This window comes from Coregonus lavaretus, assembly GCF_964263955.1.
Source record: "Coregonus lavaretus genome assembly, chromosome: 3".
NCBI lineage: Eukaryota > Metazoa > Chordata > Actinopteri > Salmoniformes > Salmonidae > Coregonus > Coregonus lavaretus.
In genome coordinates this window covers 65,789,690-65,816,304 of record NC_139990.1, presented here as the reverse complement: position 1 = coordinate 65,816,304, position 26,615 = coordinate 65,789,690, and the positions used below count along the sequence as shown (strand labels likewise).

At 42.9% G+C, this 26,615-nt stretch overlaps 2 protein-coding genes across 6 annotated transcripts in view; both read left to right on the top strand.

Moving 5' to 3' along the window:
- The window catches only part of LOC311126963 (alkylglycerol monooxygenase-like), a 36,612-nt gene extending 21,889 nt beyond the window's left edge, over positions 1-14,723 (top strand). Inside the window, exons 9-13 of one of the 2 annotated variants that reach the window (XM_084158687.1) lie at positions 570-704; positions 1,859-1,975; positions 4,810-4,892; positions 5,181-5,283; positions 12,928-14,723. In XM_084158687.1, coding sequence (XP_084014813.1) covers positions 570-704; positions 1,859-1,975; positions 4,810-4,892; positions 5,181-5,283; positions 12,928-13,008 — 519 coding nt within the window. In that variant the 3' untranslated portion in view covers positions 13,009-14,723. The remainder of the gene's footprint in view (positions 1-569; positions 705-1,858; positions 1,976-4,809; positions 4,893-5,180; positions 5,284-12,927) is intronic. The other variant, XM_084158688.1, reaches the window with a different exon arrangement.
- An 11,256-nt stretch (positions 14,724-25,979) lies between these two features.
- The window catches only part of LOC311119677 (diacylglycerol kinase beta-like), a 59,040-nt gene continuing 58,404 nt past the window's right edge, over positions 25,980-26,615 (top strand). For 3 of the 4 annotated variants that reach the window (XM_084157772.1, XM_084157771.1, XM_084157773.1), the window contains exon 1: positions 25,981-26,421. The gene's annotated coding sequence lies outside the window, so the exon portion shown is untranslated. Of the gene's footprint in view, positions 26,422-26,615 lie in introns of all 4 variants that reach the window. The other variant, XM_084157776.1, reaches the window with a different exon arrangement.

Below are 26,615 nucleotides of genomic sequence, written 5' to 3'. Positions count from 1 at the left end.
ATGAATATCTTATTTGCTGTGTTGTGTTTTGTACACTGTAAGATATAAACTACTAGACTATAAATGTATATACAAGCTATCAAAGAGCAAATTGTCACAGTGTTTAGACTGAGCTGACACTGCGTGCAAACTGTCTGATTGTTCCCGTATTACATCAGTGGAATCAAACCATTTGTAGGGCAGTTACTCTCAATCAGTGTATACAAGTAAATGTTACAACATTCAGGTGCCACTATAGATGAGGCCCCAGCTAGTGGAACAGCCATGCTGGAACCATAACATTATTACGCAACTTTAAACAAACCGCCCAGCAGAGGTGAAAGAGTCCAATAAAATGAAATACTAGAAGTTGTGTTTGATTATTTTCACTGCCCTTACCACTGGCAACTTACCGCATGAGCAATCCCTCCAAAATGACAAGCAACATTCTCAACCCAGTATTAATTAACGCACAGATTAGCATTGACAATAATGAATATGTAGTAATATCAGGGCTTTTATAGTAAAACTGCTTATGTAATATAATGTCACTGTAATGTGATGGTATATATTTTATATTTTTCCTTTAGTTCCATTACTATAAATACTTGTGGAGGAGGTTCAACAGATACAAGAAAATCTTCAATAAATTGGGCGTCCTCTGGAAAGGACCAAGTTGGAAACCTGGCAAACCAAGGCTGGGGGATCACGCAGAGGTGCCTGAGGTACTACCACATTCAATATGAAGACACATTTTGTCATTAGAGGAAGAGAGAAAACGAGAGAGAGATAGCGAGAGAGAGATAGCGAGAGAGAGATAGCAAGAGAGAGAGAGATAGCGAACGAGAGAGAGATAGCGAGAGAGAGATAGTGAGAGAGGGTCTGTAAGACGTGGGGAATCATGGAGACAAAGAGAGTATGAAGAGAGAGTTGAAGACGGTGTTCTAGCATTTTTGTTGTGTGTGCATTCCCAAAAGGGACACATTTGACACTTTCATACTTCATTACCTATCATTATGACGCAAAGTAAAACACTAGCCTCACTATCCAAATGACTCACAGTATTCTCACTTGAAAGATTCACATTTTACACAGCCTTTACAAGGAAACACTACACCAAATAAATCCTCAAGGCCTTTGTAGGGGGAACACAATAAGCTCATTTTCACTTTAAATAGTAAGTCTGTGGGTGCCCTGCTAGGGATCAAAAGGGTGTGAGTGTGTTTGTTACTATAGTGCCCATCAGGAGCCCCAGTGGTTGGCTTTGAAATAGCGCTGATGGTGGCACATATTTAGGCCCTTCACACTTAAAAAAAACTCCACCCCTCGTCTTTATGATTAAATTGGCCCCTAAACTCTTGCATGGTGATTCTAAACATGTGGAGGGTGCTGGAATTTGACTGAAATATCTTGAAAGGCTTGCCATTGTAGGCCTAGACGGGTGCATTGATATTCTCTAAGGAGAGAGAGAGAGAGAGAGAGAGAGAGAGAGAGTCAGGGTCGAATGTGTTGGCTTTTGAGGCTAAGCAGAGCTGTGGGCTGGAACACCTACAAGGGTAGTGATGTGAAAGAAACCCACATGTAGCTAACTCACCCAAGACCCCTGGAAAACCCCTGCAAGAGACCTGTACCAATTCAACATCTAGAGCTCTACACTTTTGAGTTTTAAACCAAGTTTAAGCTACATACAGTATTGATGTTCTGTAGTGAATTATTTCAAAGTAGTTGAACAATATCTTATCATCTGCATATAGACAAGCCATGACAATATGGCCAGTTAAAAAATCACAGCATTCAGGAATTATGTTATATTGTCTTATCTTTTTGTTTAGCTGTATTATATTGCTGTTTTAATATTTCTGATTTATGTAATTGACAGGTCACTGGAGAAGAGCTGCCCTACAATCCCAGTTGGCCTCTGGCTCTGCAAGTCTATGTCTGCATACATGGTCTAATGTTGTTGGGTGTTTACCAGGATCTGTTTGAGTCAAGGCTGGTATGTATTGTCAATCTCAAGAGTGACCAGTCATAGATAATCAACTGGGATTGAATACACAGGGTTCTATCTTATTTTAGCCATTTTAAATAATGTAATTTTCATTTTCTTCTAAGGAACAAAGTCACAAACATTCGGTTTATTTGAGCTCATTACATGCTTAATTTGGTTGTTTTTCTACAGTATTTACAGAAAAATACTGACTCTGCTACCATCAAGTCAGAATGACTGACTGTCAGTCCTCTTTAGAATAACCTTTGTCAATTTTTTCCCACTCTCAGAGCCAAAAGACCACCCCTTCCTCTTTCAAAAAACTCAAGTCAGGTTTCCTCAGCAGTTATCTTTGGACTGCTTTTTTCCCCAGGCATAGTTTTGGTTAGCCAACATATGCTGTCCCACCCAGCCCTTCAAATTGAGACAAAATGGCCTGTCTTCATGTGATTCCTACCTCCGTGGTGTTCCCTTAGTTGTGGTCCTCCCTCCACATAGGCCCACAGTCAAAGAGTTCCCCCTTCTTATTGGCCACCAGTGCATGAAACAGCAGCACAGCAGCTGGTGGTCTAACAGTGAACACAAATGCCTTAATTGCCAAGTCAACCATTTCCCAACCATTTCCCAACCCAAATAGCCTTCAGGATGGAGTAATCATGATTTCTAGGGAAAATAACCTTGGCCTGACAATAAATCATGTCCATGTATGTATGTACGTATACCTCCATGTTCACTAGGCACGTATTTATGGTGACCATTGATGATACAGTGTAGCACAATTTATGGTCTTAGTGTTAATTCAAAGACATTAAAACATGTCTATTTCAAACAAATCCCATAGGGCGGCGCACAATTGGCCCAGCGTCGTCCGGGTTTGGCCGGTGTAGGCCGTCATTGTAAATAAGAATTTGTTCTTAACTGACTTGCCTAGTTAAATAAAGGTACAAAAAAAGTTAGCCTTCAATTACATCATTGGTATAGCCTGGTGTAGCTACAGTTTATTTCAGGTTGGGTAATTTTACAATAAGGACACACAGGTAAATTGACCAAGTCGAAAAGCTAATTCCTCAACTCAGAATCCAACCAATCTCTTGTCCTGAAAATAATAATGGCAATGATGAAAACTATAATAATAATAAGTTAATCTCCAGGTCTCAGAGGATATAGAAACAATAACATAATCAGTCCAGTGCTGGAGTCACTGAAGCGCCAGCAGATGGTGAATTTCATTTATTTTCACTCACTGTTATTGTTGAAATACGATATGGGACGAAATAAAAATGTTGCGCACTGAGCGGGCATGAAAATCCAAACATTTTCCTCTCGATTTTGATTGTTTCTGCTCTGAATGCCCATTATTTTTTAAAGTTGATGAACGTTTTCCCCAGCGACAGCTAGGTTGTGTCTAGGTTCCATTCCCCCAGGGTAGAGATAGTCAAAGTAAAGATCATGTAACCTAACTGACCTGCTTTGACTCCTGGGTAACAGTACCAGTGGGTGCAATACAGCATAATGATTCAATTGTGCCCTGTAAAATAGCCTAATCAAATTGTATAAATAAATAAAATACAATTGCCAAAGAATACATTGCTGAAGAGATTGGTAATTAGCTTATAATAACTGTGTAGTTACTGTATTACTGTCAATTTAGACCTCACCTTAAGCGTTACTGACTATAGTGATGGATAAGTTTACTGTGTGTCTTTGGAATCCATGTAATGGAAATGCTTTAGTATAGTTGATTCATAATGTCTTATTTGCCCCCATTGAATACATACAGTAGTGCCCCGCCTATACTTTCCCACGTGTGTGTTAGGGGAATATGGGGTTTAACAATTATAGGGCCTGTACCATATAAACATGAAGAAATACTACTTTATTGCTTCCTGTTGATATGTTGATGCCATATATGGCCTGTTGGGAATGTGCATTGTTGTGTATGTACTGTATGGAGGGAGGCCAGTGAGGTTTATATGTCAGGGCCTGTGAGTGGAGTGTTGAAGATCCAAACCCTGCTCCGACAGACCAGTCTAGTCCCTTAGGAGCAGCTAGTCTTACAGCTGTCTTTTAGGTTAGCAACTTAAGGCCATGCATTTTCACCACTCATGTATCCATCCACGGGTTGGGGTTGTGTGCGAAAAAAACAGCTTGCCAAGTTCAATGTGAATGTGTACGGTATAGGACTGGTGTTCCCCATAGTGTTTGCTTTGGCTTGATGTATAGTGGTACTGAGAGCTATGTACCGCAACGTCTTCCACTGTGGTCAAGTCCCTTAGCAGGACTCAACAGAGATGGTCAGAGGTAATATCCCTATTATATAGAGTGTGAGAAAGGAAAGGGGGAAACCTAGTCAGTTGCACAACTGAATGCCTTCAACCAAAATGTGTCTTCCGCATTCAACCCAACCTCTCTGAATCAGATTGTCTGAGTCACGGTTACTGGCAAGACTCTACACTACATTGTGTAGGGGAGCTAGATGTAACATAATAGCTTACTGTGTCTAGATGTGTAGTCTGGGATATTAAAAGGGGCATGGTTCATGACTTCACTCATAGTCAAAACTCCTGTGCCCATAATTCACCATACAGATGCAGGATCTTAATTTGAGCCAGTTTACTACAACAGGAAAATAATCCTACAGCAACAGGAAATGTGAATTATTATGTTGATTATAATTAATGGACATTTTTGTAGGGGTTGATAAATTTTTAAACCTCAAATACACTACAAGTTTTACATTTCCTGCATTTCAGGAAAGTTCTCCTGCAACAGGGTGATCAAATTAAGATCCTACATCTGTACCTTTTCTCCTGATAAGCATTATTGGTGTGTCTATGTTATAGATGCTATCCCAGCTGACTGTTCTGATGATGACTGGCTACATTCTACTCAGTCTGACCTCCATTGGCTTCATCATTGACCAAAGGTACTGTACTGTCATATATCACTGGTACTGTACTGTTATCCCTCACTGTAAATACCTTGGAATTAGCACACAGAGATTGGTCCTCTTCAAGGTTACGTGGTCCAACCCATTTTAAGTCAAACAATTTAGAAAATTGAAATGGAAAAAACTCCAATAATGACTTATCAATAGATTGTCTCATATCTCTTGGATTTCAATGCCATAACTGAATTGACTTGAATCAATTGAGTCGAAATGCCACTTAAACCAGTTCGTTATTGGCGGTTGTTGCGTTCTTTCCCTATGCAGGTCAACGGCATCCATGTTGGAGTTGCTACGCTGTGTGCTGATGGTGATGCTGCTGAGATATGGCTACATGACGGCACCAGCACCGCTGGTTGTGCCCATTGAGGTTGGAGACAGACCGTGCTGCTACTACAAAACATTTTAGAACCCCTTTTGGAGAATGATACAATATGCTAATCTAACATTTAAAACATTAATTCTTCAAGAGGTGTGATAACTCGGTATCCTACTGTAATGTAAAGCTGGACATATAAGTAGGCATTTATCCACACCATTTCATTGTCCCTAACATTTTACTAGAAAACACAGACATACTGTACGTGACAATGAGATATAAACATACTTTCAGAGGTAACAATTAGTGTAATACAAACCTATTAACCAATCAATAAGAACGTTGTTTTTGATGATGACCGTGTCAGTCAACAAAACAAACAAAGGGTGTCAGGAAATAGTGCACTTAGCAGAATGCCCTCCGGTCGATGGTAGGATGGGTGGGGCGTGGAGTGTGTGGGGAGTGGAGTGTGCGAGTTGCCTCTTTGATGATGAGCGGAGTCGACAGCCAGTCTTTAGGGGCCATTAGGCCTAGTTAGAGCATTGGCCCTTCCTGTAGCCAGCCATGCTCTGTGGATGAAGCTGCACTGTGTGACAGTAGGCTATTACTGTAGTGTATGTGTCCCTGTATGTGTCCATTGTGCCTCATTGTGTTTGTGCGTATGCGTTAGCGTGTGCGTGTGTGTGTGAGAGAGAGACTACGTGTGTGTGTGTGAACCGTCACTGGCTCCGGCCCCACATTTACCTGTGATGTATGACTCCAGATGCACGGCCCAATTGACCATAAAATTGCTGTGCGTTTCTGCCACTTGCGGCGGAGTTCTAGATCGTGGCTGACCTCTCATTACTTGCCTTTCTCTCTCTCTCTTTCTCTCTCTCTCTCTCTCCCTCCTTTACTCCCTTGTTCCCTGCCATCCCAGGCAGTGCGAACTGCAAACTGCAACACTTCTGGAACCAATTAGTCTTGTCTGCCGCTAACCAAAGCTGGCTGATGAGATTCACACGTGAGCACTGCGGCTGAATTGCTGCTTTTATTGTGTGACTCCACATCTGCACACTCAGGTGTCAAAAAGGAGACTGGAGTTTTTTCCCAGACACATTATTTTTCAAGATGATAAAAACAAAACAAAATATGCTGTGAATTAATTACAAATGTATTCAACTTCGACTTGAAAAAACGTGTTCATCGTGATTTATTCACTACATGCTACATGGCAGTATTTTCTCCATGACATCTTTGTTTTATATACTCTTTCTGCGAATGTTTCATTAGGCCCTATTCAATGTCTCAGTATTTCAGTTGGAGCAGAATAAATGTCACCTAAGCAGGTGGTGCCCATTGAAAAGCATCACCATTTTCATGAAACGGTTCCTGACTTTGTACCTTGTTACCCATTACTACAAGTGAGGCAGCAAAGAAACCGAGGTACAGTAATGATATATTGTCCTGACGCGTGAGGTGAACGGCCAGCTCTTTGTTGCTGGGGGAGGCATTTTGAAGTCGCGCCAATCAATTCAAGCTGGGGACTCAAAGTGGAGGGAAGTTCACATTTAATTGTAGTCACTCATTCAATTCCACTATTAAAGAATAACTACAAAAAATAGGTTGAGTTGAAGCACTCAAAGCCCACTGGCGTGATATACAGCACCCTTAAAGCTCACTGTGGTATTTATAGTGGCTCTGGAGATTTCCCTTGTAAAGCTGCAGGCTTGACCTGTAAACCAAGACTGGGGTACCTCTCACCCTCCCTTACCCACCCACACCCAATGTCTAAGTGGCACACATGGAGCCAGGCTGTATAAGGTAGAATGGTGGTGTGTGGACATGCGTAAAGTGTGTGTGTGTGTGAGAGAGAATATATATGTGTGTGTGTGTCTGTATGTGTGTCTGTGTATATGTGTGTGTGTGTTTATATATGTGTGTGTGTGTGCGTGGGCGTGCATGCTTGCGTGCGTGCGTATGTGCATGTGTGTGTGTTTGTACATGTGTCTATGTGTGTGGTTAGGATTAGGGGCTGGGCGTTGAGGACTGGCCTGTAATGATGTAACATATGGTTTTTAGGCCCATGGTCTGTCTGCCTGAAGGCCTGAAGGCGTAAGGGAACGTGCTGTAGAGCTGGGTTAGACTCTGTCCCACAGTCATTAAGGAGCTACTCTCCCAACAGGCTAACCCCCTAACTAGTGAAGTCATAGCAATTTAAGTGAGCTAATAAAAATACACCTGTCCCGTGGTGTTGTGGAGAAGGAACCTCTGAGGGGCTCTTCTCAGCCCTGCTTAGTATTCAAACTGAGTCACTCACTGCACTATCAATGAGAAAATAGTTGTTGTCTGTAGTCTGATTCTGTATCATGAGGAGGCTACTTTGCCAATGAGAGTCTGTTTGCGGTTGGTACTTTTCGCTGTGAGCAGGGCTCACATAACAGTATATAACTCAATCCACAAGTATGCCAAGAATCATCAGAATAACTTATTAATTTATCATATTTGATCTCTTCCTCTATTTTGTGTAACACTTATTCTTATTTTCTCTAACGTTTTGAAGGGAAAGAAAATATTCCATTGAGTCGAAGACAAAGAGGTCAGAACAATTATCATGTTCACGTGAACACCAAAGCTCATCTCAGCTTACGGCAGCTCTTATCTAGCCCAACACCTGACCCATCTACAAAAACAATATATCCTATAAACCCATAGTTTCACCCATTGTTGGCACCCCAACCCTGAATGAAAAGATAAGACAGCAATCAGTGAAAATACACTGTTATCTGAGAGCTCTGTTTCGACTAGCTCATTTTCAGGTGCGAGAGGTTAGCGTTAGCGCCCTTTGAGGAGAGAATGCCTGGTAGCAGAAATACACTGAAACGCCTGAGGTTAAGGGATCATTTGGGACTATGGAAAGTCTGAGAGGATGACATCATCTGAATGCTCCCAGGGATGGAAAGGAAATCTCCTCTTTGGCAAAAATGGAGGGATTTTAAATAGAAGTATGGGGTAATAATAGTGTTTTCTCCAAGTAAACAGTCCAAACTACTGCCTGTGTGAAATAGTATCAGTCAATGTGCTGGTGTTCATGCCACTCAACAGTAAGAACTGATATATGTGTTGTCAAAGCTCATGTCAGGTAAGGCTATGGAAATCTAAATAGATTGCTTGTTTTTTGGAGTAATTCCTGAAAGCCGTCTCAGAGTAAGAGTGCTGATCTAGGATCAAGCCCCCCTGTCCATATAATCATATTAGTTATGATATAAAGGCAAAACTGATCTTAGATCAGCACTCCTACTCTGAGGCACTATGAATAATGGCTCTGACTTGATATCCTCAAAAACCAAAGCACACCATAATGATTGTCTTAGGAGTTTAAATAATGTATTGTCCCCTAATTGTAAATGATTCATCAATGAAATACAAAACCATTACCAACAATATACAACATGACTAGATGGCAAATTTATAATCCAAGGAAACACTTATGTACTTACAGACTCATATGCCTTTCTTCTTGGAATCCAGCTGTTGTCTCACTGGTCCAAATTCCATGTAATCCGATTTCATGCCGCAACAACAACAATGCTCTCAAAACTAATTCTGTATGTATTAGTCACAATATAATGAACTGAAGGCATAGATACAGACAGACACACTGGGGATAGAAGTGTTTCTTTCTAGGGCCTACTGTACACTCTTAGAAAAAAAGGTGCTATCTAGAACCTAAAAGGGTTCTCCGGCTGTCCCAATAGGAGAACCCTTTGAAGAACCCTTTTTGGTTACAGGTAGAACTCTTTTGGGTTCCATGTAGAACCCTCTGGGGAAAGGGTTCTACCTGGAACAAAAAGGGTTCTACCTGGAACCAAAAAGGGTTCTCCTATGGGGACAGCCGAAGAACCCTTTTGGAACCCTTTTTTCTAAGAGTGTAGAGATCCTTGCTCACAGTCAATCATATAATGCAAAGCAATCTTTGTTGCAGGGAGTTTATTTCCCCCCTTAAAAAAGTAACAGACACAGACATGCATACACACACACACGCACACACACACACACACACACACACACACACTCACTCTCTAATCTAATCAATGTAATAACATATACAATGAGCTCCAAAAGTATTGGGACAGTGACACATTTCTTAATTATTTTGGCTCTGTACTGCAGCACTTTGGATTTGAGAAAGTTAGAGAAGCATAAATATCATACCCCCAAGACATGCTAACCTCTCACCATTACAATAGCAGGTGAGGTTAGCATTTTTGGGGGGTTATGATATTTGTGCATCTGTAACTTTCTCCTTATGCTGTTCTTGGGAATTCGTCACAGTTGTTTTGTCCTTGACTCATGAGGAGGTAGATGAGGAAAAAGAGGATGTTGAGGAGTTAAGGAGGACCACAAACCCCTACGCTAATCTGTCATGCAATTCCAACCCCAGTACTAGCCACTAGCCAGGATGTTTGAATGTGATCAGGCTCCAGGTTCCTACAGTACAATACGCTGACAGAGCAGAAGGTGAGAGGGAGGAGAAGACAGAGGTGGAGGTGGAGCGAAGGAAGGGAAGGAGGGAGGGAAGGATAGTTCTCTCTCTCTCTTACAAGCCCCCTAGGGTTCCATCCATCTTTGCCCTTCTCTGTGGAATCCCATTGAACTGATTTACAGAACGTCCGCTGAGACTCTAGTTCTAGGGCTCTGGCTTGGCCTGATTGCTCCATCAAAGCACACCGGGTTTGATTTTGCAAGGCAGAAGTCTCCCCCTCTCTCCCTCTCTCTCCTTCTCGCTCCTTTGTTTTTTCATCCCTTGTTTCTGGACCCGCTCCCGTTGCGCCACGGCTGCCAACTTTCCGCCTGCGCTCTCTCTCTCCAGAGTGGGCCGCCTCACCGCTGGAGCCACCCAGAGCATTATGGGTATTAGTAAGATTGAGACTTTCATGGCTGAGGCTTACAAGGTGCATCCCAAATGGTATCCTATTCCCGATAAAGTGCACTACTTTTGACCAGAGCCCTTATGCTCAAAAGTAGTGCACTATAAAGGAAACAGGGTGCCATTTGAGACATGGCTGAGGCTTTAGAATGTGCCAAGCCCATGGCCTCTGCAGTAATGACAGTGTAATAGTGTGGAGACACAAACAGCCAGGAGGTCGGGGATGGTGAATTATTCTTCACTTTCGCTGACCCCAGAACAGTAGAAATGCCTCATGGACGGGATAGGTTTGTAGTGACCTTGGATCTGTCCCCTGACATCCTTGGAGGAAATAGTGCTGATAAGAGTGGAAAGAGTAGACTGAGAAGCTGAAGGAGTCCCTTTGTGACTTCATCATTACTATTTTGCTTCATTACTACTGTACAAGCAATGTGTGTGTCCCCGTTTATCTGTGTGTCTGTGTGTGTGTTGGGAAGCGTTTCCCATGGCTCTCGTACAGTTGTTAAGCCCCAGACAGAGCAACCTCTCTGGAGAGACATTAAACTGCTCAGCATCTCTCTGTTAACTGGGTTCAAAGAAAGGAGTCAAGAGTGTCTGCTTATAGTGAAGAGACAGGAACTAGACCCAGCAGGAGGAGGAGAGCTATGTGTGTGTGTTTGCTACATACATATGTGCATGTGCCTACCTGCGAGCATGTGTGTGTATTTGTGTGCATGCATGCATATCCACACATGCGTGTGTGTGCGCTCATGTGTTTATCCCTGCCTGCGATTGAGGGAGTATGTGTTTGTGTGTCTAAGAATCTCCTAGCCCTGTTATGCAGATGTCTGAGTATTGCATCTCCCTCTCTCTCTCTCTCTCTCTCTCTCTCTCTCTCTCTCTCTCTCTCTCTCTCTCTCTCTCTCTCTCTCTCTCTCTCTCTCTCTCTCTCTCTCTCTCAATGTGTACTGTAGGCAGGCAGGCAGGCAGGCTAGCCATATGGACGGGAGGGGAGCTCTGGAAACATCCCATTACAAGTCATATATCACACTCCTGACAGCACCCATTCTGCGCTGTTTTCATTTCAATCATGAGTGCAGCTGCACGGGAGAACTCAGGGCTCCACCATGTTAACCCACTACTGCCCAGGACTGCTACAGGTACCCCAGTGTAGGGAGGTGGGGAGTCAAACGTATGAGAAGAAAGGAACCCTCTCACCTGGTGGCAGGTTTCTTGACTATTCAATATATCACTTTATTTATCACATGCTGGCAGAATAGTCAATGGGGTCTAGACAATACTGTAGAAGTGTCTCCTCCTTGCTCAGAAAGGTGGAACAGTATGTTCCATATCTTATGATTTAGACACAAGAAACCTGAAACTACTCAGAAATAAAGATCTACCACATGCATTTTCATTTGCCTTGCTCTGAGACGATTTGTTTGACTCATTGGTGCGCTAACGAACTACCCTCTCTTGAAATCAAAACAAAGTGAGTGAGAGCGGATTTGTTGAGATTCCTACTTGGTGAACCAGTGTTCTCTGCTCGTAGTGCTTATTTGCAGATGATCAAACCCCCGCTTCCGCATGTAATCTATCCCACATGCATTATTTTCCCAGAGAAGTCTATTAAAATGTAGCGAGAGATGAGAGCAGAACCAATACAGTACCCCCGGGCGATCCAACATACTGCTTTGATATAGAAGTGTCTGCCATGGATGTGTTTAGCCGGGCCTGTTATGTGATTTGTGGGGTACTCCTGAGGCCTTGCTTCACTTTCGATCCCAATCCATCTCCGGGATGGGTACAGCACACATCACAACTTCATGTCTCTGTAAAGTGCGTCCGTCCTAGACGTGAAGACGTTGGTCTCAGGCCCAGGTTGCCTCCCTCTCCTTCTTTTCTTCAACCCCCCCTCCTCCCTCCCCCCTCCTCCCTCCCTCCCTCCCTCAGTGGGGAACCTGTTGCCAGGACAGGTAGTGAGGGGCGGAGAAGCAGGGGGACATTCCAGGCCCTGTTGTGCTCTCTTACTCCCTCCCTCCCACTCTCCCTCTCTGAGGAAAACAGCTGTGGTGTCCAAAGGAAACGCTGCTTTTTTCCCATCAGGCCGTTGCCTGTGATGGACAGGGGCCTGGTTTGGCTTGCGCTGCGAGGTAGGATGCAGTTTATGAGCCAGAACACAGAGGGAAAGGGGGGGCGGGGGAGGAGGGACAGGCGCCACAGGACAGCTTTTGGCAGAATTTTCTGGCATATTCCCCCGTGGCGTCCGACTTATTGACCCCAACATGAGAGCATCATGGGAGATGACTTTGCCCTACTCCTTAACCTTTGCCAGTCCTTATATGTCCGTGCTAATATGTCTGGCTCGCAGTGTTTTCTTTCAATCAGGTATTAAGTGAAAGTTGATGCTGTGCTATCCTTCCTTACGTATCTAGACCTGTCCATCTGACAATAAATCATGTCCAGTGCACATGAATGTATACATACAATGGTACACCAAAAATGAGGGTATGAGAATGAAGCAAATCTAATCTACCTCGAAGCAATCCAGACTATTTTGGAAACATACGTAAGAAATTGAAAGTTTGTTTGGTGTAAGTGCTCACGAACAGCATCTAGTCACAACAATATGGAGGTGTAAAATGAGTCAGTCAGTACTCATAGACATCGAATAAAGTAAAGAACACATTGGCCTAACCTCCTCTCTTTCTCTCTCTTTCTCTCTCTCTCTCTCTCTCTCTCTCTCTCTCTCTCTCTCTCTCTCTCTCTCTCTCTCTCTCTCTCTCTCTCTCTCTCTCTCTGTGTAGGCCTTTGTCTCCATCTCCCTGCTGTACTGGGGCCTGCAGACATTCAGCCAACTGATTGCAGTCAAGAAGAAGACAACATGAGATTGTCAGGTCCCCAGGTGCTGCTGATTGATTGATTGATTGATTACAATCAATGCAATACATTCCTGTTTAGTGAGCCGTTGAGAATATTATGAATGACTTTTAAAACTCTTTACCTACACCTTTACATGTACAACAAATACCTCCTAAAACTGCTGAATAACTTTTCCTAGGATACCTTTTTTCATGAAATGTAATACTTCTTAACTCTATATATTTCAGTTCCATTTTTGACTAAACAGTTTTCTGTTACCAGTCTCACTCATCATTTTAGCTGGTCTGTAGGCCAGCAGTACAGTATGATCGACTAAATAAGACACATTTCAGAAATAAACGCTGTATTAGATATTCATGTATTTTATATAACTAAAACGGTGATTAATGAGTATTAGGGTATCTGAATAAGTAACACTACAGTAGAAGCCTTCTCTACTTCACTACCATGGGCTGGAAAATAGTTTCGGGATTCTGCACCAGGTGGCACTATTGTTGCCTTAAGACTGCATTCATTTTATAAATAAGGTTGCCCCTAGACTCTGATCTTGGGTCAGTTTTGTATTTTCCCAAATAATAGTTAAGGTAAGGATTGGAGGAGGAGAAGCTGAAGATCTGTACCTGGTACCTGCCAAAATAATTGAAAGTATATTGAAAGCAGGTGCTTCCACACAGGTGTGGTTCCTAAGTTAATTAAGCAATTAACATCCCATCACGCTTAGGGTCATGTGTAAAAATGCTGGGCTAATCATTATTTTGGCTGCCCTGGCTATGCCCCCATAGGATGACAATGCCCCCATCCACAGGACGAGCGTGGTCACTGGAGTGGTGCTAGGGAGGCACCAGAGACAGTGTTTTCCACCACCATCAACAAAACACCAAATGAAAGAATTTCTCATGGAGGAATGGTGTCGCATCCCTCCAATAGAGTTCCAGAATATATGCCAAGATGCATTGAAGCTGTTCTGGCTCGTGGTGGCCCAACGCCCTATTAAGACACTTTATGTTGGTGTTTCCTTTATTTTGGCAGTTACCTGTACATCAGACTGTAGGCAGCTGGCCTGGTCCTAGAATAAAACAAACTAAAAAACAGTGTAGGCGGCCTACCCAATAGAAGTCAAATGGCAGAAACACGTGAATAGACTCGTAGACCTACAGTACATATCTGTGGTGCCTGTTATTCAATGTCCAATGAGCTGTTCACTTCCTTACTGTCAGGCAGACGGTATCGGAGCATGAGGTCTGATACCAACAGGCTCAGAGACAGTTTCTATCTACAAGCCTAATGTTTGGTATACTCAGTGTACACACATCCACACACACACATTCATGCTACACACACATCACGACTGCTGCTACCAGATTTCTAAATACTGCACAATTAAACACTTTCCCCCCATCCCCAAAACACGTGTGTCACACCCTGACTCAGAGGACGCTTGTATGTTGAGTCAGAGTGTGTATTTTCCTTGCTGTGTTTGTCCATGTTGTACATTCTAGGATGTATAGATCTATGTTGGCCTGTGTGGTTCCCAATCAGAGGCAGCTGTCGCTCGTTGTCTCTGATTGGGGACCATACTTAGGCAGCCTATTGGCACTAGTGGGTTGTGGGATCTTGTTCCGTGTTAGGTATGTTGTTTGTGTACCTTGGACTTCACGTTTCGTTTGTTGTTTTGTCGTTGGTTATTCATTCCAAATAAACATGTATGCATATCACGCTGCGCTTTGGTCCATCCCGTCTGTAAACGATCGTGACAACGTGTAAATATTGGACGATAAATTGTGCCTTCCTGTATTATACTAATGCTAAAATGTTTATTCTTTTCTACTGAGCCATTTACTTTATGTTCCTATTCTTATACTGTATTATTTCTTATTGTTGCGTTGTCGAGAAGAAACCTGCAAGTAAGCAATTCGTTGGACAGTGTGTACCAAGTATATCCCGTACATTAGACTAATATAACTTGAAACAATGTCTCTGCAGTACATGACCCTGGTATAGAAGTGTATCAGAGAGACGTGTCACCAGCTGAGCCCTGGTCAATTGATGCTACTGTGTGTTCTGTTTTTGTGTGAAAACACTGTGAATTATTAAAAATGTCTCACATATCCCCTCAGCACTGTTTGATATTGCACAGTCGCGTTTCAAAATTCCAGTATTTTACACAGCATATGCCACCAGAGAGCAAAGCTAAATAAAATATGTGTTCAATTCAGTCAGTAGTATTTACTGCAGGTTGTTTTGGTGTAGGAAAGGATATCACATGCACTGTTATTTGGAGATACACAGTTAATAGGATTTCGCCTCTTGCCTGTAAGGTAGGCTAGGCCTAGCCCAAGATGTACTGTTATGGAGTGTAGGCGAGCATACTCCTTTTTACGTCCAAGGACCTTATATGTTATGTTATTTAGGGCCCTGTGTTTTGGTTGATAATGTCACTTGACCTGGATTTGAACCTTTATTTTTACACAATAAATCAATTGTCATAGGATGGTACTGCACCACCTGACATAAAACACAGGGCCCTAGACTTATGCCAAAACATCTAAATGTGAATCGAATCTCATTGCGATACAGTTCTAGAAACATAAAGCCCTTTACTTTCATATCAAATCAAAATAATTTCACAAATGCAAAATACACTTACTGTTTTAACAGTATTTTTCAGTTACAAAACTTTTCTGGCATCCTTCCATTACACACAGGTGTTCGGAGACGCTAGATATCTCATAAGAACAGGTGGTCGCCTCTGCTTTTGTAAACAAGCGCTGTAACATGGAAATATGGCCTTTCACAATCTCTGACCAGGAAACATGAAGGACCTCTCTCTCCAATTACGTGGAAAAACAATTAAGCATTAACATTTTGTTAGCTTAGCTATGAGCGTTTTAATTGAAAAACAAGATCACTTTTCTTCTCTTTTCACGGGGGATCAACAACTTTGGGAAAATATCAGACATTATACAATAAGTAAATGTCTTTCTCATATCCAATAAACTGATTTAATAAATGGCTTGTTTAGCAACAATCAGCAGTTGAAACAATAACAAAGCGTGCTCCCCCACCCCTGTAAAAAACGTAGGAATGGGGCTGAAGTACAGTGCCTTGCAAAAGTATTCATCCCCCTTGGCGTTTTTCCTATTTTGTTGCATTACAACCTGTAATTTAAATGGATTTTTATTTGGATTTCATGTAATGGACATACACAAAATAGTCCAAATAGGTGAAGTGAAATGCAAAAAATAACTTGTTTAAAAAAATGCAAAAAAATGAATAACGGAAAAGTGGTGCGTGCATATGTGTCACGATCGTCATGAAAAGTGGACCAAGGCGCAGCGTGATATGCGTACATCTCTTTAATAGTGTACTAGCAACAAAATACAAAACAACAAAACGTGAAGTCCTCGGTCATGAACACAAACCAACACGGAACAAGATCCCACAAAACAGTGCACAAAAGGCTGCCTAAGTATGGCTACCAATCAGAGACAACAAGCAACAGCTGATTCTCGTTGCCTCTGATTGAGAACCACCCCGGCCAACATAGAAAACACATGAACTAGAAACTGAACATAGAACACAAAACATAGACCCTACACACCCTGGCTCAACATATAAGAGTCCCCAGAGCCAGGGCGTGACAATATGTATTCACCCACTTTGCTATGAAGCCCCTAAATAAGATCTGGTGCAACCAATTACCTTCAGAAGTCACTTAATTAGTTAAATAAAGTCCACCTGTGTGCAATCTAAGTGTCACATGATCTCAGTATATATACATTTGTTCTGAAAGGCCCCAGAGTCTGCAACACCACTAAGTAAGGGGCACCACCAAGCAAGCAGCACCATGAAGACCAAGGAGCTCTCCAAACAGGTCAGGGTTGTGGAGAAGTACAGATCAGGGTTGGGTTATAAAAAAATATCAGAAACTTTGAACATCCCATGGAGCACCATTAAATCCATTATAAAAAAATTGAAAGAATATGGTACCACAACAAACCTGCCAACAGAGGGCAGCCCACTAAAACTCACGGACCAGGCAAGGAGGGCATTAATCAGAGAGGCAACAAAGAGACCAAAGATAACCCTGAAGGAGCTGCAAAGCTCCACAGTGGAGATTGGAGTATTTAAATGTCTTGGAATGGCCTAGTCAAAGCCCAGACCTCAATCCAATTGAGAATCTGTGGTATGACTTAAAGATTGCTGTACACCAGCGGAGCAGTTTTGCCTTGAAGAATGGGCAAAAATCCCAGTGGCTAGATGTGCCAAGCTTATAGAGACATACCCCAAGGGACTTGCAGCTGTAATTGCTGCAAAAGGTGGCTCTTCAAAGTATTGACTTTGGGGGGGTGAATAGTTATGCACGCTCAAGTTTTCTGTTTTTGTTTCACCCCCCAAAATATTTTGCATCTTCAAAGTGGTAGGCATGTTGTGTAAATCAAATGATACAAACCCCCCCAAAAAATCAATTTTAATTCCAGGTTGTAAGGCAACAAAATAGGAAAAATGCCAAGGGGGGTGAATACTTTCGCAAGCCACTCTAGGCAGAAGATTAGCCCTACATTTTTCCCAACAGGTCGGAACGCTTGGCTGCCATAATCAGGGCATCGCGGAGCTGGGGCTGGATATGGCTCGACAACGTACCTCAATCCAGGGATGGAAGATGTCGCTGTACTACTAACTATCCCGGTTGACAAATTGAGACGATTGAAATACTACTCGTTTTTTATTAAACTGCATTTTTCGTCCTCATGCTAGGTAGCAGAAGCCACAGCAGCCATTTTGGAATGGCATGTAGAACGTTGCGTTAAACAACAAAGGATATTCAGCCAATCAGGCAGCAGAAATGTAACCATCCGAGATATCAAAAGGACTAACCATCCATGATATCCTGAGTGGCGCAGTGGTCTAAGGCACTGCATCGCAGTGCTAACTGTGCCACTAGAGATCCTGGTTCGAATCCAGGCTCTGTCGCAGCCGGCCGCGACCGGGAGACTCATGGGCGGCGCACAATTGGCCCAGCGTCGTCTAGGGTAGGGGAGGGAATGGCCGGCAGGGATGTAGCTCAGTTGATAGAGCATGGCGTTTGCAACGCCAGGGTTGTGGGTTCGTTTCCCACGGGGGGCCAGTATAAAAAAAAATATCTAATCACTAACTGTAAGTCGCTCTGGATAAGAGCGTCTGCTAAATGACTAAAATGTAAATGTAAATGATATCAAAATGATAGTTTTAAGGCTATATGGTGTTTTGTTTACATTACTTTGTTTACAAACATTGGAGTAAAATAAGCGTATATTTTTTTAGGCATTTCTAAGTTATATTCTTCAAGAATCAACTGATACATATAATTAATTTATGAGTCCAAAAACAGATGTAGTATAACCGGTGTCAGTGTGCTGGCTTAGCATGTAGAGCCTCTGACTGGCCTTGAACCAGAGTCCTCTAACTCGCCAACACACATGACCGCCCGCTTGACAACGTACGAGCCATTTGAGCTATACAACATGAACATTGTAAGCTAGCTGTGGAGTGATGTTACGATACACTCTTAACTCCATTACAGTAGTGTAACCTTTAAATGAGTAGGGCACAAGCTCTGTGACACCGATCAATGTCTCTTTTAGATAGAAATTAAGCTACAACCATATGACATGAAAAACTAGGCTTCAGAATCCAATTTCATAGGATGACTCCAACTCACATCACTTGATGATTGAGACTAGCCAAAGCATGCCATCTCATTTCTAAGAGTTCCTCACCATTCCAAGGCTCTATTTGGAAATGAAGGCATACAAATGCCAGACTCAATGTTTGAATAGAATGTGTCAAGCACATTTACATTTAAGTCATTTAGCAGACGCTCTTATCCAGAGCGACTTACAGTTAGTGAGTGCATACATTATTATTATTATATATATATTTTTTCATACTGGCCTCCTGTGGGAATCGAACCCACAACCCTGGCGTTGCAAACACCATGCTCTACCAACTAGGCTACATCCCTGCCGGCCATTCCCTCCCCTACCCTGGGCCAATTGTGCGCCGCCCCATGGGTCTCCCAGTCGGCTACGACAGAGCCTGGATTCAAACCAGGATCTCTAGTGGCACAGCTAGTACTGCGATGCAGTGCCTTAGACCACTGCGCCACTCGGGATGCACAATGAGTCTGGAAGTAGTGTTGCAATTCGTTCTACGTTATGTACAGAGTGTGTAGGCTACATACGTTTGCAAGGTTGTTGGTTATGCTGCTTCCAGATGTGTACTGTTTGTCTTTAAATATCAATTAGGCACATTGTCTGTGTATCGGTCTATCATGTATATCTGAACTTAAATCCTAACTATAGGTAGTAGAGTTGGGCTTGTTGCATCTCTACACAAAGCATTGTTAGTTATAAGGGTGTGGGAGAATTCTCCTCCTGGGTTTACCCTAATGAAAAAGGAAAGAGAATCAATAAGAATATGATCTCACAAGGCACCCCCTTGTGCCAAAGGAAACACAATGCAATTAGGAACAGTCATTTTCCCCTACAAACATAATGACACCCCAATGACACTTCCACTTGTTCTGTCTCCATCTTAATACTTCATTAGACGGACTGAACTAAATCATAAATGAATGCAATAAGACTCGGACCGCATGACTGCATGAATGTCCACTTTACTGCATGGCACACCATGTGCATCTTTTCCCTAGTCCCAGAGTACAACGCATCAAGTAGTGACATCACACATTAAGGATGCCCATAGGTGTCAAACCCAGTACACGACACCACTATTTGTGAGATTTTCTGTATGAGACATTATCCAGTAATTGTATTGTACCTGAATTGTTTTGTTTTGGCCTCTTCAATAGCTGCAGTGAGAGACAGCATGTTATACCTGTAGCTGATATCAACACAACAACGTTTTGTGTTATGACGGCGTCATTTTGTCAGTTGTCACACGTTGATACTAGCTATCTTCTTATGACATCTGTTATGTAGTTAATTTGACATATAGCTTTTATGATGGAAGTTTACAAAAACATTTTCTCTGACTAAAGAAAATATTGTTTCCTCTCTATCTCTGTCTAAAACAATCCAAAAATCTCCATGATATCCTCCAACAAATGAAGGTCTTCTACAGGCCCACATTTATCACTTGCAGACAGAGTTATTGGGTGAGTAAAGCATCTCTGCATCTCCAAGCCTTCAACACGATATCTCAGCTGTAAATTGACCTGCATCAGTAGCAAACAACATTCTGCTAAAGCCATTTTCTAACACAGATATGTTGTTCTAACCATATAAAAAGGTATTTTTCATCACCTTCTTGTGAATTTATAACAGGCAGACATCAATAAGAATGCATAGACACTAATGCTATTTACTGTCATACTGTCTTCCAAGACTGAATGCTTCTTTGTACTGATTCAATCTCTGTTCTATTCTTGTCTTAAACATCCCCCACTGAGTAATACTCCAGGATGAATTCTGAGTAAATGCCTATAATATGGAAAAGGATGGCACAGTATATTGTAATTACACTATATATACAAAAGTATGTGGACACCCCTTCAAATTAGTGGATTCGGCTATTTCAGCCACACCTATTGCTGACAGGTGTATAAAATCGAGCACAAAGCCATGCAATCTCCATAGACAAACATTGGCAGTAGAAGAGCTCAGTGACTTTTAACGTGGCACCACATAGGATGCCACCTTTCCAACAAGTCAAATAATTGCCCTGCTAGAGCTGCCCCGGTCAACTGTAAGTGCTGTTATTGTGAAGTGGAAACATCTAGGAGCAACAACAGCTCAGCCGTGAAGTGGTAGGCCACACAGGCTCACAGAACGGGACCGCCTAGTGCTGAAGCATGTAGCGTGTAAAAATTGTCTGTCCTCGGTTGCAACACTCACTACCGAGTTCCGAACTGCCTCTGGAAGTAACGTCAGCACAAGAACTGTTCGTCGGGAGCTTAATAAAATGAGTTTCCATGGCCGAGCAGCCGCACACAAGTCTAAGATCACCATGCGCAATGCCAAGCGTCGGCTGGAGTGGTGTAAAGCTCGCTGCCATTGGACTCTGGAGCAGTGGAAACACGTTCTCTGGAGTAATGAATAACTCTTCACCATCTGGCAGTCCGACGGACTAATCTGGGTTTGGCGGATGGCAGGAGAACGCTACCGGGCTGAATGCATAGTGCCAACTGTAAAGTTTGGTGGAGGAGGAATAATGGTCTGGGGCATTTTTTCATGGTTTGGGCTAGGCCCCTTAGTTCCAGTGAAGGGAAATCTTAATGCTACAGCATACAATGACATTCTAGACGATTCTGTGCTTCCAACTTTGTGGCAACAGTTTGGGGAAAGCCCTTTCCTTTCAGCATGCCAATGCCCCCATGCACAAAGCGAGGTCCACACAGAAATGGTTTGTCGAGTTCGGTGTGGAAGAACTTGACTGGCCTGCACAGAGCCCTAACCTCAAATCCATCAAACACCTTTGGGATGAATTGGAACGCCGACTTCGAGCCAGGCCTAATCGCCCAACATCAGTGCCCGACCTCACTAATGCTCTTGTGGCTGAATGGAAGCAAGTCCCCACAGCAATGTTCCAACATCTAGTGGAAAGCCTTCCCAGAAGAGTGGAGGCTGTTATAGCAGCAAAGGGAGGATCAACTCCATATTAATGCCCATGATTTTGGAATGAGATGTTCGACAAGCAGGTGTCCATATACTTTTGGTCATGGTAGTGTACTGTAGCTTTAATACATTTACATTTTAGTCATTTAGCAGACGCTCTTATCCAGAGCGACTTACAGTTAGTGAGTGCATACATTATATATTTAATTATTATTATTATTATTATTTATTTATTTTTCACACTGCCCCCCCGTGGGAATCGAACCCACAACCCTGGCGTTGCAAACGCCATGCTCTGCCAACTGAGCTACATCCTTTCCAGCCATTCCCTCCCCTACCCTGAACGACACTGGGCCAATTGTGCGCCGGATACGACAGAGCCTGGATTCGAACCAGGATCTCTAGTGGCACAGCTAGCACTGCAATGCAGTGCCTTTATCTCCCCTCCATTGCTTCCCAGCTCTCAGCATTAGGAGATGAATTACAGACACTGCACTGTTTCTTCCCACATCACTGGCTCTGTATGAAGCTAATGTTATGCCAGTATGATATCATCAAAGCACTTGTGTGAGTCTAAGAGTGTTCCACTCAGTCGACCAACACTAACTCACATTAGCAGTCAGCTGAAACACACTGTGGCATTCCCCTGTGCAATGCATTTCAGTATCTCTCACCTCTGACATTTCAGTAATTGCAACCTGAACATAAATACGAGAGAATATGCTGTCTGAAATAGCCGTAACACCTTTCCTGCATCGATAGCCATATAGTAAAAAACTAAAACAACCTTGGGATGATATGATATAATCATGGATATTTAGTAGATTTGTTATTTTTCTGGGTTTTTCTTCTACTACGGTACCAGCCAGCAGATGGGCAGAGCCACAACGACAAATGTGATTTTTCTTCTCCCACTGCCATAAAATGTTCTAGTGTTATGGTTCTCATGTTATTACCATAACTCATGTTATGGTAATAGTCTTGTGCTACCAACTGTCAGCATGGCACTGGAAGGGGTAGTACACATACCATTTTACATTACATTTTAGTCATTTAGCAGACGCTCTTATCCAGAGCGGCTTACACTTAGTGAGTGCATACATATTTTTTTCAGTACACACACGCGCGAGCGCACACGCCCACACACACACACACACACATTCGATCGGACACATCGATCAGACAAATCTCCACTACCCCATCCCATCCATCTCCAATCTCTCCAAACCATAACACTGCCTTGTCTTGAGCCCTTGTGCCCTGTCTTATACTATATAATTGAGTGATGGATCGACAGATGGAGAAGATGAGAGAACATAGAGGCTGTGTATGGAGGAGGGCTGTGGGGAACAACTGTCAATCCCTTCAAAGTTCATGCTCCAATGCACCTCTCTGGGGGCATATACACAATGAGAGGACCAACTGTCCAATAGGTAACAATGAACACAGACCGCCGGCCACTAGGGACCCATACTGTAGTTGTGTAGTATACTTGGGAAGGCACTTATGTAATATTATATTATTATACACAGCCAGTCAGCCAGCCATACTAGACTCCAACCACTATACTGTGGCTATATTTAGCACAGGAAGCAGCTTTAGGTGGGGTAGTCATTATATTTGTCTGTTGAAGTAGCATACTTCCTTCCATATGTACTATTTGTGAGACTACAGGCTTTGCCATCCATTAGTGAGGCTAGGTCATTGGATTACTGTACAGATATCGTTAAAGTAACTGTCCAGTGAAAAAAGTTTAAAAGTTAATAGTCTGTTAACTCATACTCAAATAATGTTGTTGACTCGTCCTATAGTCACATTTGTGGCCATAGAACATGATGACATGTTGGCTCATTGGCTGAGCTGGCCAATCAGTGGTCTACTCACATGAATATTTTGAATGACCAGTATACGCCCACACCATTCTGTTTGTTGGAGTCCGCCTACACCATTCCAACAGAGAAAATGTGCTTTTTAACATATTTAATTTTAAAAAATTGTGAAGGAAAACTATTTAACTCATACTGTAATTAATTATATGTAATATTTCATAGAAATCTGGAAACACTGGACAGTTACTTTAAATATAGCTTATGTCTTTAGTATATAGCTTATATAATTTGTCTACGGAAGCACAGTTCCCGCTCAGCCCAGTCAAAGCTATTCGCTGCTCTGGCACCCCAATGGTGGAACAAGCTCCCCCACGACGCCAGGACAGCAGAGTCACTGACCACCTTCCGGAGACACTTGAAACCCTATCTCTTTAAGGAATACCTGGAATAGTATAAAAGTAATCCTTCTACCCCCCCCACCCCCCCCAAAAAAAAAATATAATATGTAGGTGTCCAACTGGCTATCATCGAGTTGAATGCACCAATTTGTAAGTCGCTCTGGATAAGAGCGTCTGCTAAATGACTTAAATGTAAATGTAAATGTTTACAGTATATAGCTTATATACAGTTTATAGCTTCATCATATAGCTTTATATTTGCTAAATCATAATATTTGATTAGTAAGCCCACAGGCTAAAGCCTCATCCGTGTGGTGGATGACAAAAGTCAATTATACAGTGATGCCAAGATCAATAATGATTGTGTCAGGAAGTGAAGTGACGTAGGTCTAATCTGTGCCCTGGTTCATACTTTGCTTGAGTGACTATTCATCACCACAGCGACTGACTGTTTTCATTCATAGTAGGGATGATGTAAGCGCGGCACAACAGACAGACAATCTGACTCATCTAGCTACTGCTTGTTGATCATATGCAATTCTATTAGCATTTACGTAGTGGTGCTTTCATGTCGTTCAGCCACCATTGTTTTGGTCTGCGTGACTGGGTCCATCCATAGCATGGATGGGTGATGCTTGTGCAAGGATGACTTATGCATGCATGCTCCCTCCAAAAAGAAGCCAGCCACTACCACCCTACTATATGCACTAATTGCTCATTCATGGGTTAGCACTGACATACACTGTATAGTAAATCCATATTCAATTTGAAACCTGGAGTGGAATATGACAAGTACATGTTCTTTATTGCTGATAAAATGTGAAAAACAACTGCTAGGTAATGATATGGTCTCTACATCAATGTGATGAGCATTCTCCCAACCCCACACTGTCACATGGGAGAAAATGTCAATACCTAGATTGGAGCCGGGCCCACTGGCAAACAACACAAATACCCTTGGCCTCGGTTGGCTAAAGACTGTGAGAGAGCATGTAGGCGTTTCTGAAAACATAAACAGTATTGGCAGATTTGGCACATTGGTCAATGATTTCGCCTCTATTTTCCCTAATTGTTTCAGGCATCTGATATTTAATTCAATACACTGAGACCTTAGTGTCAAATGAGACAGCCATTATTTGTGAGGTTGTGTGAAAGGTGTAGGGGGCGATAGATAGCTGACTATGTATAATCCGGGGCTGTTAAATGAATTGGTGGGTATTAGCTTTGGTCCAAATAGCAGAGTAGACTGCTGGGAGGCATAGTGTTTTGTCCGACATGTTCTCTCTTTTGTAAGGCTGGTACATAACAGCAGCAAGTTGTACAAACTGTATGAGTAGAAATAATATCACTGCTTTTCAGCTATAGCTATTATTGTATTCAGATGTTGTGTGCTTCCTTGGTGAACACATCTGTCGTCAAACTATAATATGATAATATTATAGCCCTCCAGTCTTTTTCCATTGCATTTCAGCTAAAGCCATAGAAAACATGTACTGTATTAGAAGTATCTAAAATGTCAAGGACCCTGCCTATCCTTTTTCCTATTGATTCTGAATGAAATTGGCCTTGGGCTGCTGTCCAATAGCTCTCCACAGCTGCAGCAGCACAGTGATGAGAGAATATTACTCCTGATTCATGTCTGTTGAACACGACACCCCCTCCCCTAGACCCCCGGCCCCTGCCCCTTTCACATCCCATCAGTTCAATCAAGAGGTATTCCCACAGGTCGCCGCGGTTACCACCTGCCTGCTGAATGCTAATGGTGACACGCGACACGGCAACAGGAGCGAGAAAGCGGAAGAGAGAGAGAGAGCGAGGGAGAGGGAAAGCGGGAGAGAGAGAGCGTGGGAGAGAGAGTGGGAGAAAGAGTGAGGAAGAGAGAGAGAGAGCGGGCGAGAGAGTGAGGGAGCGAGAGAGGGAGAGAGAAAGGGAGAGAGAGAGAGGGAGAGGGAGAGAGAGGGAGAGAGAGAGAGGGAGGGAAAGAGAGAGGGAGAGAGAGAGGGAGAGAGAGAGCGGGAGCTCAGGACATCAGCCTCACGAGGGAATAGAGGGGGAGCAGAAAGAGGAAGAGAGGAGGGAGAAGGGTGACGTAAGCAGTGAGTACGGGAACTGATTACCATTGCGGACAAGCGGAGGATCGTTCTGTGCTTTCTATCACTCTCTCTCTCCCTCTCGCACACACACACACTCCCCCTTTTTCTATTGGAGTTTCTATCCTCGATCACTGACTGCTTCTGAACAAACACACACTTACACACACACACACACACAAACACACACGCATACTCTTACACACACACAGCAGATAGGGGGGGTCTAACACTCACATACACACACAGCCACACATATACACTCACTCACAAACACACACACCATCTGATGACAAACCCTCTACGCTCTCCTCCAGTACATTCATCGGGGACATGATGTGAGTGAGTGTGTATGTATTTGTATGTGAGCGTGTGAGCGTGTGAGAGAGAGCAAGATGCGTGAGAGTGTGTAAGCGTCATCTATAAACATCTGACTGGAAGACTACTCCCTGCTCCTGGCAGTTTGCCTTGGCTATCCAGCAGGTGAGTATCATGTTGATACTGCATTCTATTGTTTGTTGTGGTACAAATAGGGCTTGTTCATTGACTGTATGCAAGTGTGTATATAGTGTGTGTGTAATGTAGTGGGTATATTTGTGTAGTGTCAGCTACTCTCTAGTTGCATCGCTGGTGTCTCTTGCAGTAGAGTCCTCTACCGGGTGAGATCTTGCCGATGA